This window comes from Silurus meridionalis, chromosome 13 (assembly GCF_014805685.1).
Source record: "Silurus meridionalis isolate SWU-2019-XX chromosome 13, ASM1480568v1, whole genome shotgun sequence".
In the NCBI taxonomy this organism is placed as follows: Eukaryota; Metazoa; Chordata; class Actinopteri; order Siluriformes; family Siluridae; genus Silurus; species Silurus meridionalis.
In genome coordinates, this window is record NC_060896.1 from 4,966,453 (window position 1) to 4,982,146 (window position 15,694).

Below are 15,694 nucleotides of genomic sequence, written 5' to 3' on the forward strand. Positions count from 1 at the left end.
TTTAATCATATTAATGTCAGAAACGGAACTTAACTTAAAATAGAAGCATAACATTGTACCTATAGAGAAAACACAAGAAAGAAAACACAAAACTGTGCCCTGTACACCCTGCCAACAGTAACAGTGTCTGTAACTAGGTCTGTCTTTTGTCTGTGACTGAGACCAATGCTATCTAAGATTGTATTGGAGGAAACCATGGCCATTCATCATTTCACATCTCTTCTGTATGGAAAAAATATTTGTTCATACTATAGAGTTCTGTACCTAAACCATGATGCAACCTGCTACAGCATGATAGTTTGATGATACCAAGAATGAATACCGGAATGTTTATCAATATTAATTTGATAAGGAATGGTCCAAAAAATAATCATGACCCAAATATGTCATTGTGTAGTATTTCAATATGTCATCAAGCCAGATTTGTTTAATGTGTATAGCAAATAAATAAATATTTAGCCATGTCAGTGCCCCCAGTGAAATTCTGTCTAAAGAATTTCAAATATTAAGAGATTTCGTTTTTTCAACCAAGGACACATACATGTCCCAATGGAACATTCCAATTTCTTGAAAAAAAAAAAATAGCCATTATGTTGTGAATTAAATCAATTTACAGTCAGCAGGTTACAAGAATCCATGTCCATTTCCAGCTGGCATTCAAATGAAATCAAATAAGGAATTCACATTTTTAATTATCCCATGGCATATGGTCTGCTTGGACACCAGAAACATCTTTCTACAGTTTAAAAGGAATCTGAAAAATCTAAGAAATATCCATATTTACTCCCAGCTGCTCTTCTTGTGCTTCTAATTAACCCTGAAATTGGTTCTCCAACTTCACCTTCTGGCTACTCCCTGGTTGTAGATCCTTTAAAGCTGAGTTGTTGGTATTGCAGGACTGGTTATCTTCAGAAACATGTTTACTGTAAGAGCTTTCAGAGAACCCAGCAACTAAGAGTAAACTATCATGTCATTGTCGATAATTCAGCGCATTTTCGGCTTGCATTGGAGAAACAAACAAAAAAAATACTAAAAGACTAAAATTTGTATAACAAGGTTCCTGCATGCCTTTTCTCTCTAGGTCTATTGAAAAGCCCACAAAACATGATCCAACCTGCTATAGCATGATAGTTTGAAGATTTCTAACTCCATACATGGCTATACAAATGTATGCATTACAACTACATGTACATTTTTAATATATATTTTACGTCTTAGAACAAAATACCAAGCTGATTGATGAGAATGATTATCAACATTCATTTGGAAAGGAATGCTCTAAAAAAAATAATCGACATACGTCAAAACTAATGCTTGAATCCATGTCAGGGATCAGGGAAAAACTGCACCTGTTCTTTGCCTTTGTTTATTTAAAACCGATAACCTTCGGCGTCTATTTACTTTTTCTAATAAAAGTATACATTTTTTTTACTTCTTAGATACTCTTTTCTCATGAATGAGCAGCTGCTGCACTATATATAAGTGATATGTTTATCACACCGAATAAACAGAACGGGTATAAAATGCTGCTGTCTGCCTGCTACTGCATTAATACTTCCTGGGGATTTGAGGTAAGAACACCTCCTCTACCAACACCTCAAATTAGTTTATTTAAGTTACATATAAAATAGTCCTGCATGTACGTATCTTAGATTTGCCAATGGCACATTTTCCTTTCCATTGTATATGGACTCAATTCGATTCATTTTCATTTTCTATAGTGCTTTTAACGACAAATATTGTGACAAAGCAGCTTTACAGACATGATGTGAATTTAGCTCACTAATGAAGAACAGTGGTACTGAAATACCTATTTAGAAATGACATAAGGATCGTGAGAGGAACTAGAAATGTAAACCCATGTTCTTCTGGGGGACATGCGATAGAAGTTCCTAGTGTTAATTAAAGCTTCCAATGTGTTGAGTAAACCTCCAGCTTTCAATTTAATGAAGCAAAACAGGATTAACCTGCAGCATTTGCTAGCAGATTGAGCTATGCTTAGCATGGGTTATGGATGTCTTGTGTACTTATTTGTACAAACTTATAAAGCCAAAGTAGATGTCTTCTTAGATCATTCAAAATAAATGTTATATAATTCAAATGAATTTTCAAGGAGGGGTTACAGAAAATTAGCACAGATTAGATAGTCTGGTCTTGGTCTTGACGTGGACATTATCAGATGTGGTCTTGGTCTTGTCCCCCCATCATATTCAGGCTTCAGTACTCCATGGACTATGCTCTTGGCTTAGATTGTGCTTGCCAAACACTACTAGATATTAAGTTAATGCACTAAAGAAAGGAGGCTTAGTGGTTAAGGTAATGGGCTTTGGATTCAATGGTCAAGAGTTCAAATCCCAGCCAAACCAAGCTGCCACTTCCTGGGCCCTTGAGCAGGGCCCCTTCAGCCCATGTCTCACCACATTCATAGACCTTCTCCTTGGCCTCTTTTCCTCCATCTTCAGCATTCTTCTACCAATATACCCCATGTCTCTCCTCAACTTGTACAACAAAGCAGGTCTCACCACCATCTTATAAACTTCTGCCCAGCTTGTAGTCCTACTCATTATGCCATTGATTAAAAGTAACACCTTGGTAACACCTTTTCAGACCCTTCATGATTCACATGGAGCAGGGCAGATCCATACCAAGCCCTGAAACCAGTAGACCATAACTGAAATCTCTAACTGTATACTAATGTTTTTGTCTCCCTCTACAGGGCATTTGGCAACATGCTTGTGTGTAAGGTGACTGTGGCTCTTTGGGCTCTGCTGCTGCAATGTTCTGCAGATAAGGTGAGAGACATACATGCAGATATTGCAGATATTTAAAGTATTTTATACGAGGAATGTGCTGCTCCATACCCGAGGCATTGCCAACCATACAGTACATTTAAGATACATATAAAGCAGCTTCCGATGCGATGCGATACGATTCATCCCTATTAAGATGCGGTGCATTTCAATGCGATTCAACGCAATATGATGCAATTGAAAAAAAAAATTTGACGCTATGAATTTCAATATCATACAGCTAGTTCGCAAATCATAATTTTACTGACTTCTAACGCATGGCCCTTTCACAAACAGGCCATTGTACAACAAAAAATAAATAAAACAGAATAGTACATAAAACCAGAGTTTTTTACTATTCTGTCTCCACGAAGATGCAGCTTAACGTCTGCCATGATAATTTAGATTCTATATGACTCTCATGACAAGCCTCAGCTTCCGTATTGTTGTGATACGTCATATTTATGTCGCAGCAATGGTGCTGAAAGTACTCGCTTGAGAAACAGTTTAGCAAAGAAAACTCAATTTACATATTAAATCTTCTTCTTCTTCTTCTTCTTCGCTTCTCCCATAAGGGGCCGCCACAGCGGATCATCCGTCTCCATACCCCTCTGTCCACTACATCTGTCTCTTTTAACCCAACTACCTGCATGTCTTCCTTCACCACATCCATAAACCTTCTGCTTGGCCTTCCTCTTTTCCTCCTTCCTGTTGGCTCCATCCTCAGCATTTTTCTACCGATATATCCCTCCTCTGAACATGTCCAAACCATCTCAATCTAGCCTCACTCACCTTGTCTCCAAAACGTCCTACATGCACTGTCCTTCTTATAAACTCATTTCTAATCCTGTCCATCCTCGTCACTCCCAACAAAAACCTCAACATCTTCAGCTCTGCTACCTCCAGCTCCGCCTCCTGTCTTTTACTCAATGCCACTGTCTCTAAACCATACAACATCTCAGGTCTCACCACAGTCCTATAAACTTTCCCTTTCACTCTTGCAGATACTCTTCTATCACAAATCACTCCTGTCACTCTTCTCCACCCACTCCACCCTGCCTGCACTCTTTTCTTCCTTCTCTAACACACTCTCCATTACTTTGCACTGTTGACCCCAGGTACCTGAACTCCTCCACCTTCTCCACCATTTCTCCCTGCAACCGCACCCCTCCACTGCCCTCTCTCATTCACACACATGTACTCTGTCTTATTCCTACTGACTTTCATTCCTCTTCTCTCCAGTGCGTACCTCCACCTCTCCAGGCTCTTTTCCACCTGCTCCCTACTCTCACCACAATTCACAATATCATCCGCAAACATTATAGTCCATGGAGACTCCTGTCTGACCTCATCCGTCAACCTGTCCATAACCACTGCAAACAGGAAAGGGCTCAGAACTGATCCTTGATGCAGTCCAACCTCCACCTTGAATCTACATATTAAATATTGGTCAGAAATATTTGTCACTTTCTAAATAAGAATAGTATAGAGCAGGTTCTAATAAGTATATATAAATAAATAGTTTTGTATTTTTTTTAATCAATGGATTGCATTTCATCCATTTGCCAATCTTACCATCACTATCATATACACAAAGCTGTAAATCATCTAAACACCTAAGCACCTGTTTGAAAATTATTCACCATCTTCTCTACTAAAAAAATTCGGCATGGTCGGACCAGCTAACAGCTGCCTAAACACAGGCCAAACTGGTGGACCATCTTTGTCATGGGCTGCGTTATTTTCCGGTTCCCTTATTAGTCTGGCAAAGGTGATCCAACACCTTGACCTGGGTTAGTAGCTCATACTGTAGCTTGTCAAACTGAGCTGGAATTTTCTGCAAGATTCATTACAAGTGTGAAATAATTAAAGAAAAAGCATTTTTTTTCTGCATGGCACTTTTTAATTGTTTTCTGTTTTTTTTTTTTATGTCTGCTTTCTGTCTATAATGGTAAGTCATGTGCTTTACAGATTTGATACTTATTTATCAATACGTTTAAAATTCCATTTTGGAGGCATCTGCCATAGAATATGTATTCTTTCATGATACTCTTTCACTGAACAGTATTTTGAATGAATAGTACACTTCTTAGTCCTCCTTGATGGCCAGAATTGTAGCCTAAACATGTTCACATGCAACACATGCATTCAAACTGAGCCTAGAGAATAAATCAGAGCGCAGGTGCCTTCTGAATGGAATTAGTGTTCAATACAGAATAAACAAAAATATGATAAATGAGCCGTTATTCAATATGCTGACGTTCTGTTCGATAGCTGGTAAGGATCCACTCGCTCATCTGTCTGTGGGAGAGCGGATCGAGAGAGTAAACAGTAACACCGGTATGTACACACACACACACACACACACACACACACACACACACACTCAACAATTATTTACACCAGCAACATGCAACTTTACCCATATACTAGCATCAGAAACACTTTACAATAACAGTACATAAATAAGCCTGTACTAATATGTAAACTAATAAAAAAAACTTTAACTACACCATGAGTTGATGAATTCATGTGTGAACACAGCTACCTCAATTCCATGTGAGTACATGTTTGTTAATAAATTAATACAATAATAAACACCTGTTTCTGGGTAGATTTGATGAGAAAAGAATGAATAATCAGGTGAAAACAGGTGTTTATTTTTGTGCCTTTGTGCATTCCATGAGGACGATAATTCAGCACCATCCAAAGGTGTTTGTAATAACTTTTATTTTATCATAATCACAATATCACAATAGTGCACTTTTAATTCATATTCCATATTAGTACATGCAGACGAGGTCAGACAGGAGTCTACATGGACTATGATGTTTGTGGATGATATTGTGATTGGTGGTGAGAGTAGGGAGCAGGTGGAAAAGAGCCTGGAGAGGTGGAGGTACGTGCTGGAGAGAAGGGGAATGAAAGTCAGTAGGAGTAAGACAGAGTACATGTGTGTGAATGAGAGGGAGGGCAGTGGAGTGGTGCAGTTGAAGGGAGAAGAGGTGGAGAAGGTGGAGGAGTTCAGGTACCTAGGGTCAGCAGTGCAAAGTAATGAAGAGTGTGTCAGATAAGTGAAAAAAAGAGTGTAGGCAGTGTGGAGTGAGTGGAGAAGAGTGGCAGGAGTGATTTGTGATGGAAGAGTATCTGTGAGAGTGAAAGAGAAAGTTTATAGGACTGTTGTAAGACCTGAGATGTTGTATGGTTTAGAGACGGTGGCACTGAGTAAAAGACAGAAGGTGGAGCTGGAGGTAGCAGAGCTGAAGATGTTGAGGTTTTCGTTGGGAGTGACGAGGATGGACAAGATTAGAAATGAGTTTATTAGAGTGACCGCAAATGTAGGACGTTTTGGAGACAAGGTGAGGGAGGTGTGATTGAGATGGTTTGGACATGTACAGAGGAGGGACATGACTTATATTGGTAGGAGAATGCTGAGGATGGAGCCCCCAGGAAGGAGGAAAAGAGGAAGACCAAGGAGAAGGTTCATGGATGTGGTGAGGGAAGACATGCAGGTAGTTGGTTTGAAAGAGGCAGATGGAGACAGATGATCCGCTGTGGCGACCCCTAATAGGAGCAGCCGAAAGAAGAAGAAGAAGAGGATTAGTACATGCTTATTTATGTATGGTTATTATAAAGTTTTACCCTAGCATTGATATTTTATATGAAACAACTCATTTGATTACTGAAGTAGTAAAAATATATAAGAATCTTGAATATGAATGAAATGAAATGAATATTGAAAATATCATGAACCCTCTTTGTTACATGTTTCAGTTTATGGTGTAGACGAACCGGAGCTGATCGAAGGAGACATTGCTGTTTCTGATGATAGCGAGAAAAACGCTGATCCCTGCACCTCCCGCGGTTGCATGTGGCCAAAATCGGCTAACGGAAGAGTCTACATACCTTATGTAATCGCCAACCAATACAGTACGTCCAAGATGTGGATATATTCTTTCTATGATATATTTTATGTAACTATTATTCTGAAAATATAATCATATAATAGAAAATTTGTTCTATAGGAATAAAACCTAATTTTGATTGTTGAGCAGGATCAGATACACAGTTAGTGTTATTATATAATTTAGTGCTAAAACATTGCCTATTTACTGTATATTTAAATAACAGCACAAGGAGATAATTGACTGAACTAAATGGTCCTCTGTACTCCCTCAGCTGATCGGGAGCGACAGATCATTGAGCGAGGCCTTGATTCTTTCTCCTCCGTCACCTGCATCCGTTTTATTCCACGCTCCAATGAGAGGGATTACATCAGTATTGAGTCTCTCTCTGGGTATGCACATGTATGACTTTACAGTGTTGGATGAAGTACACAAACTATGTACTTAAGTTAAAGTAGATATACACTAGAGAACATTTCACCCCAGTAAAAGTAAAAGTGTCCCTTTAAAATTTCACTTGAGTAAGAGTACAAAAGTGTTTGCCTTCAATTGTACTTTAGTATCCAAAATACTATAATTTATTATGCCTATAATGTTCATATCATTTTTTTTTTTAGCAAAAGTGTGACTCTCAGCACACTGATCTATTAATAGAATGATATTAATACACTGATTTTTTTCTATTAAATTATCATGAGCCAAAAATCGTCTGTTCAACTAATTAAAAATAAAATCATGCACATAAGGTCACGGGTGTTGTGGCGAGTTGAGTCAGGAATTTCTTCCATCATTTATTTCTCTCGAAATGTTCTGCTTACTGTTGAAGTGACGCTAAACTGTATGTTGGTGATCAGTAGATGCCACCAAGCGCCGATCAAAACAAGTTCAAAACAGAGCGCGCGCTCGACCATGATTGGTGGATCGCTGCGTGTTTGACCAGTTAAATTTTATCCTCATAAATAAAAAGGAACGACTGATTTAGTTGAGTAAAAGTTATTAGCCTTTGAAATGTGTGAAGTTAAAAGTAAATGTCTCCCTAAATGGAAATACTTCAGTAAAGTAAAGATATGCAAAAAAAAAAGCTGCTTAAGTACAGAAACGAATTACATTAATTTTGTAACTGTTCACCATTGGACTTTCCTCAAAATGAGGACCCTGTTTAGCCGTACACGATTTCTACTCCACACTATAGCAGCATTATTTCAAAGCACAGTTTGTTTTTTGGAAGTTCTTAGAAAAGGTATTAATAATTGCACCCAAGTTTCCATTTGTAGCAGTCGAAATGTTCATTTATACTTCAGTTTTCTTTTGTTGACTTACGATTCTTATATCGAAAGAAATGAACGAAGAAGCTAAATCTTGAACAAAGTTAAAATGAAAATCAACACAACATATTACTATTAAATTCTATGTTCTTTTACAGATGCTACTCTAAAATTGGACGCACAGGTTATGCCCAGACCTTGTCCCTGGCTCGTAGTGGCTGTGTCTACTATGATACCGTCCAGCATGAGCTTCTTCATGCTCTGGGCTTTAATCATGAACAGACTCGCAGTGACCGAGACAGCTACATCCGTGTTGCCTGGGAGAACATCATTGAGGGTACAAAGGCAGAATTTATGCATTTTGAGTGATACGTTTATAACGAAATCTCATTCTACTGAAGCTTTTCGATCCTAAATGATTTTCTTTAGTTTTTCTATTTACTTGTTTTTTTTGGATGTATTTCCTAATAAGGCAAGGAGCACAACTTCAACAAGAAGGCCACTCTGAACCAGGATACATCTTATGACTACAACTCTGTCATGCAATACCACAAGTCAGTAAATCACCAAGCAACTACAAACTATAACTACAAACTAAAACGTTTGTGGACACCTGACTATAAGATTCATATGTGCTTTTTGAAGTTTCCATTTACTGTTATAATTTACCTGCACTCTTCTGGGAAGATGTTCCACTACATTTTGGAGTGTGCTTCTGAGGATTTGTGTTCATGTAGTCACAAGGGTGTTAAAGTAAAGGCTGAGGTGAGGAGACCTGGGGTGCAGTCGGCATTCCATTTCATTCCAAAGGTGTTCAGTAGGGTTGGGTTCTGAGCTTTATAGCAGGCCACTCAAGAGCTTCCACTCTAAACCATGTATATTCATGGAGCTGGCTGTGAACAGGAGTATTGTCATGCTTTGGGTCTCCTAATTCAAGTGAATGGGAAATTTCATGCCTCCAACTTTATGGTAACAGTTTGAACCACTGAAAAGTCAGATACCCCGATACTTTTACAACATTAATTTTTTTCTACATTAATTTAACTTAAACTCACTAAACATTTTCAAAAATATATTTATATTATTTGATATTCCAGAACTGCTTTCTCTAAGAATGGCCTGCCCACCATGATCCCCATCCCTGACCCCAATGTGCCTTTCGGAACAGCCACTGAGATGAACAATAATGACATCAGCAGAGTCAACAGGCTCTACCAGTGCTGTGAGTAGCTCATTAGTTCGATTGTAGCAATAGACTTTTCTTTATTCACTGCTGGAATTTGCATTATATGTGCTCTTTGTATTATACAAGGGGCTTTCAAGTCAAACCGAGACTTTTAATTTTACAGGTATAAAAATGGATGCTAGCGTGGTGGTACTACACGCAGTAGTAAGTGGATAGTAGGTCGTATTACTGATAGGGCTGCACATGTCAGGGGCCGGTCCACAGACCGTTAATCAAGATGGTAGACAAGTGTGCATGGAACAGCGTGTGGTGATTTAGTTTCTTGTGAACGAAAGTGTAAAACCCACAGATATCTACGTAAGACTTTAAGCACAGTACGATGATGAGAAGCTCAGCCGCAGTAAGACTTGTGAATAGTGTAAACATTAAGATGGCTGTACGTCCGTCCCTGACGATCCCGTTCCCTGATGACGAAGTTTTATTTTATAAAACTCAAAAGTCCCAGTTTGATTTGAACACCCCTCATTAAATGCTGTAAAAGAAGAGAAAATAAGTCTTTATTAATTTTTTTTCCTTTTTGCGCAGAAACTCCTGAGTGATGCCGAAAGGAAGTCTTTCAAGTGGCCTTGGATTGCATAATTACCATAAAAGAAAAAGTACAAAAATGACTAATGGTTGTGTCCACCATGTTATTAATGTAATTATTTTTAACAGTAAAATATCTTCAGTTTATTTACTGCAATACACAAAGTCAATACGTTTTTTTAAATACGATTAATTAAATGCATTCAAAATAAAAAAGTAATGTCTGGCCATTATATTATTAAAAGTAAGGCTTACAAAATCTAATCTGTAGCCATGAAATACTACATTTCAAAATTAATTAAGACACAGAGAAATGAATTGAATCAGACCATTGGGGTGACAGGAACCCAAGCACACAAATGATCATTTAAATTACACATTACTCATACTGGAGTTAGCGATGTGACATGAATACATCATTTGCCCTTGTAATTGTAGTAAAAAAAACTCAATGTGAATGTGAAGACTTTTTTTTTACTTACTTCCAGCTAAATTAATAATTTGTGTGTAATGAATTTGGTATCTTCAGAACACAACACAAGAAGATATATTTAGTTTAAGGCTTTAAAATATTCGTATCAAAAGATAACCACCACATTAGGATCTCAAAAACCTGGGGGTTTGACGTCTTACTTTAAAACTGTCGAGTGTTTTCTGCTGCACTACAAGTCAATGTCTATTCAATTCAATCACACACAATTACACTCATTATTCGGTCCGACAGTCCAAGTGATATTCATATACAGCGTGACTATCACTATTACAGCTATGCTTGTTAAAATGACAAGAACTGTGAAAAGAATCAGAAGGGTTTCTTTCACCAGAGGAGCTTTAGCTCCTTCAAAAGGAGTCTTTGCTTCCTTCAAAACAACAGACACAAAAATACACCTTGTGTTTCTGCATTTGTTCTGTAAGAGTGCCGTCGAGAGAAACCCTAACTGCATAATAAGTACCTGGGCTACAGATTGATTACAATAAAACAACTGGCAGGTTATATTACACACACACACACACACACACACACACACACACACACACACACAAAGCGGAATAAGCATGGAGTGTAAGTGAATAGTTATTAAATGACTCAGAAGCTCAGTGTCCATCATTTATTAAGAACTGAGAGGGAGAGGACACACACACACACACACACACACGCACACACACACACACACACACACACACACACACACACACACACACACAGGCTGAACATTTAGTCACGCATAATTCTGATTACTGCTCTTTGGTAAATGTAAAACACTTTGGCAAATGAATTTAATTCAACAACCTAAACTCTGTATTGCAGTCAGGCACACATATTTATGCCCTTTAACAAAAAGATCAGGGTGGTACCCTTACATACAGACCATCCCCCTATACACATTCGCTTACACACACAACTACATGCAGCTGTATTATATAATGTAGCAGGATATGTAATTATGGGCTTGACAGACCTGGGACAGAGCAACAAAACACTTGGATCCCCCTGTGCATTTAACTTTTGATGAAGCGAACACATGGAAGCTGTCGCTTAATGTATTATTGTCTTTATTAGTTTGGGGTGTGTAGAGCATGCAGGGTTAAATGTTGCTATTTTGGATTTTATATGTGCACTTGCACCGTCTGAGAGGTCTCAAGTAGAAGAGGTCTAGTGGTTCTAGTAAGCTGTTTAACTTTATACTTTTCAGCCCAAATCAATTTCTCATATAAGTATAATATAAAATATAATATTTATAATACAGAGTTGATGTCCACTTTAAGTCTTTGTGGTAAGAAAGTATCAGATGTAAAATTATCCAAAAACATGCCTAATGTCCTCCCATTCCTCATAAATATGTAATTAGTCATTTAGACTACAATCTATTGTGGTTGGGTTCTTAAAGGATGCTTATGCAACCCTTCGAGGTTTAAGTCTTCTCACAGCACAACATCTGCTGGATGCAGGATTAAATGCACTAGCTATAGGTAGAGCAGGTTGATCTTGGAGACTGGTTAGATAGGGGTTAAAAATAATCTGATCTTATAGGGAGAGAATTGAGGATGTGAATTGATTAAGGATGTGGTGTCATCCTAATTTCACAGTCAACAGAGGGAAGTAAAGCCATCTTCCCTGGCTGAAACATGGCTTTGGAGAGTCTTCTTCTTCTTCTTTTAGCTGCTCCCATTATGGGGTCTCCACTACAGATCATCCCCTTTCCATGTCACTCTGTCCTCTACATCTGCCTCTTTCAAACCAACCATCTGCATGTCTTCCTTCACCACATCCAAAAGCTCCTCCTTGGCCTTCCTTTTTTCCTCCTGCCTGCACCTCAATCCTCTGCATTGTTCTACCAATATATCTAATGACCAAACCACCTCAGTCGCACCACTCTTGATTCTTGGTGGTAACAATACGCAAACATTGCAGGTGAATACAGAATGCGAAAGCACAAGTCAACGTTAAGGTATTGGCATAGATTATAAGTTACCTTTGGCACAATTGGCGTTCCATTGTCGCTGTCTGTCATCTTGGCTATACCATATTGCAGTCTAATCTCCTAAGCAAATACTATAACTATATGGTTAGAATAGTAAAAAGACTTAACCTACTTTCACGAGGACGGCTCAATATGGCATCCTCTCACTTCTTCCATCTCTAAGATTTGCATTTCTGTGTATCAGCTCTGCCTTGCCATCTCTACTTTCACTGTGATGCTCATGAATGGGGTTTTGATTATTAAATAATAAAAAGAAGGTTGCATATCCCCCATGGCTCCCTGGCTGATGCTGCCACATTCATGCTATTCATTTTGTGACATTTGAGCCACTAAAGCGCCTCCAATCTCTGACAAAAAAAAAGATAGCTTTGTGTGGCATAAACACAAACACCATGGGCAAAAAATATTCAAATACTCACTTTTGCAATGGGCGAAAAGACTTTTCAAATTTTCATAGGAATGACATCAATACAAGGAGTCTAACCTTTGGTTAAATTTGCAGCAAGGCTGAGGACTCTCTGCTGTCCCACAGGAGGAAGTGGGTTTTTGGTTTAAAGGTTGTCGCCTATTGATTCCCAATGACTTGACCATATTTGGATGTTAATCCTGCATTAGCGTTCACACTGGCGAAGGTAAAAGTGACAGGCGACCTTTATTTTCTATGCACAAGCGTGACATGGAACTCTAATTTCGGCTGGAGCAGCAAACGTGTTTTAAATTGAGATTAATTTGTAATTCTATGACAGTGAGGAAGGACGAGGGTAAAGGAGCAAATACTGAAGACTGGCTCAAATGATTCCTGGTACCAGTTCTATGGTGTGTTTAGTCTGACATTTGAGTTCCCCAAATCTCTGCCATGCTCAAATTACTGTTATTTCTATGTCAGGGTTTTTTTTTTCTCATGTTTCTGGAAGAAATAAAACATTTCAGGTTACACCACATACTTTATAATGTGGGTATTGCTATTTAAAAGTTGAATTTCTTTTGCACGTATTTGTGCGTTTGTGTCTGTAAAAAAGATCAGGAGGGCATTCCATATTCAATCATACTTCCGTAGTGACTGGCCGTGGAAAAGGAAAAGCCACTCTGCTAATATCCAGTGGTGTTTATAACAGGCTGTGGGGATAATTAATGCTCTAAACACATCTGAACTGACGATGAGAGAAGCGACTTTGGATTCAGCGTTACAGGAAATGAGGAGATTAACAGGCCTGATATTGAATTTCACAGACAAAACAATATGCTTTGATTCGTAAATCGCTCTTATAAAGCCATGCAGCTAAAACCATCATTAATTATAGCAGGCAGTTGTGAATGAAATGTGTTAAGCTTTTGCAGATTCTACACTATATTTGGTTCTTGTTGTATATATAGGAACATCTGCTGCAAAGCGCAAGAATTAAATAAATTTATTTTATACAATTTAACAGGTTAGGGTTTTTTAGATTTTGCATTCTACTTCAGGATATTCAAACTAAAATACTTCATATGGACAAAAGTATTGGGACATCTAACTTTTCCAGCCATATGTGGTTCTTCACCAAACTGTTATGGTACCTTTGGATGTAAAAGCATGAAATTTTCTCTTCACTTCAACCACTATATGTAAATCTATTCCAGAATAACAATGCCCCTGAACACAAAGCCAGCTCCATGAAGATATGCTTTACATGGGTTGGGGTAAAATATTTGCTATAGAGCCCTGACCTCAACCCTACTAAACACCTTTGGGATGAATATGAATGCTGACTGCACCCCAGGGCTCCTCACCTCACCTACATCAGTACCAGACTTTACTCACATCCTTGTGGCTGAATGAATCTCACACAACATCTTCCCATAAAAGTGGAGGTTATTATAACAAAAAATAGTATTAAGTGAGGAATTAGATGTTAAAAAAAGCACATACAAATTTTATGGTTAGGTGTCCATGAACGTATATATAGTATATGTGTGTTTTGAGACAAAGCCGGCTGATCTGGGATAAAATTTCATGTTTTGTACACTATTGAATTCAGTTAGTCAGACCTGATGCAATTTTAGCACTTATTCTGTAATTGATCCTCATTTTGGCAGATTTTTACCAAGTAGATAAGCATTATATTCTATTATTTAATTCTACAGCAGTATCTAATGCTTTATAACAGCACAGTTAGTTTGTTATGACAAAGTGAGAAGACAATTACATTTTAGAAAGTCTCCAGTGCTTTTTTGTTAACAGGACAAGCTGCATTTTTGTGTCTGATTCACTTCAGAAGTTAAAAATAGGCAGGTTGATGAGGGAATCATACAGATTTTCAAAAGGTTTATTTTCTACATATTATGTGCATATCTGCAACTTTCTTCTTCTGGCTGCTCCCATGAGGGTTTGCCACAGCGGATTATCAGTCTCTATACCATTCTTTCCTCTACATCTGCCTCTTTCAAACCAACCTCCTGCATGTCAGCCACATTCATAAACTTTCTCCTTAGTCCTCCTCTTTTCCTCCTGCCTAGCAGCTCCATCCTCAGCATTCATCTCCTGATATACCCCATGTCCCTGCTCTGCACATGAACAAACATCTCAATAGTGCTCCCTTACTTTGTCTCTAAAATGTTCCCTCTAATAAACTCTTTTCTAATGGACATCTCAACATCTTCAGCTCTGCTACCTCCAGCTCCTCCTGTCTTTTACTCAATGCCACCGTCTCTAAACCATACAACATCTCAGGTCTCACCACAGTCCTATAAACTTTCCCTTTCATTCTTGCAGATACTCTTCTATCACAAATCACTCCTATCACTCTTCTCCATCCACTCCAGCCTGCCTGCACTCTTTTCTTCACTTCTCTAACACACTCTACATTACTTTGCACTGTTGACCCCAGGTACCTGAACTCCTCCACCTTCTCCACCTCTTCTCCCTGCAACCGCACCACTCCACTGCCCTCCCTCTCACATGTACACTGCCTTACTCCTACTGCCTTTCATTTCCCTTCTCTTCAGCGTCTGACCTCTCCTTTAACCTGTCCATCACCACTGCAAACAGGAAAGGCTCAGAGCCGATCCTTGATGCTGTCCAACCTCCACCTTGAACTATTCTGTTGTTCCTACTGCACACTTCACTGCTGTCACAATGTCCTCATACATGTCCTGCACCACCCTCACACACTTCTATGACACATACAATACCACAACTCCTCTCTTGGCACCCTGTCGTACGCTTTCTCCAAATCCACAAATACGCAATGCAATTCCTTCTGACCTTCTCTATACTTCATCAACATTCTCAAAGCAAATATTATGTCTGCAACTTCAACTGAAGATATAAAACAATGAATTATTATAAAGGACACAAAAAGTACCCTTTTATTAAAATTCTAAACTTCTTCCAAGCTTTATATTTACTTCCAAACTTATTTCATTCATTGAATAGCCTTCTTTAGTTATAAAGCTTTCAGAATACCTAGAATTCCCATGAAATTAATAATGTGACATTTGT

The 15,694-nt window shown here is 38.4% G+C and overlaps 2 protein-coding genes across 10 annotated transcripts in view; one reads left to right on the forward strand and one right to left on the reverse strand.

The window, feature by feature from the left end:
* Window positions 1-15,694, reverse strand: part of LOC124395768 (carbohydrate sulfotransferase 8-like) — a 102,982-nt gene that overhangs the window by 3,509 nt on the left and 83,779 nt on the right. The window lies entirely within an intron of this gene.
* On the forward strand, window positions 1,443-9,877 carry LOC124395770 (high choriolytic enzyme 1-like). Of its 2 annotated transcripts, XM_046864596.1 has the most exons (9): window positions 1,443-1,571; window positions 2,717-2,792; window positions 5,072-5,129; window positions 6,564-6,719; window positions 6,969-7,086; window positions 8,118-8,296; window positions 8,432-8,513; window positions 9,057-9,181; window positions 9,731-9,877. In XM_046864596.1, coding segments are annotated over exons 2-9 (783 nt in total). In that variant the 5' UTR covers window positions 1,443-1,571; window positions 2,717-2,729; the 3' UTR covers window positions 9,733-9,877. The 2 variants fall into 2 exon arrangements, with proteins under 2 accessions (XP_046720552.1, XP_046720551.1); XM_046864595.1 differs by lacking the exon at window positions 9,731-9,877 and having other exon boundaries at window positions 9,057-9,189.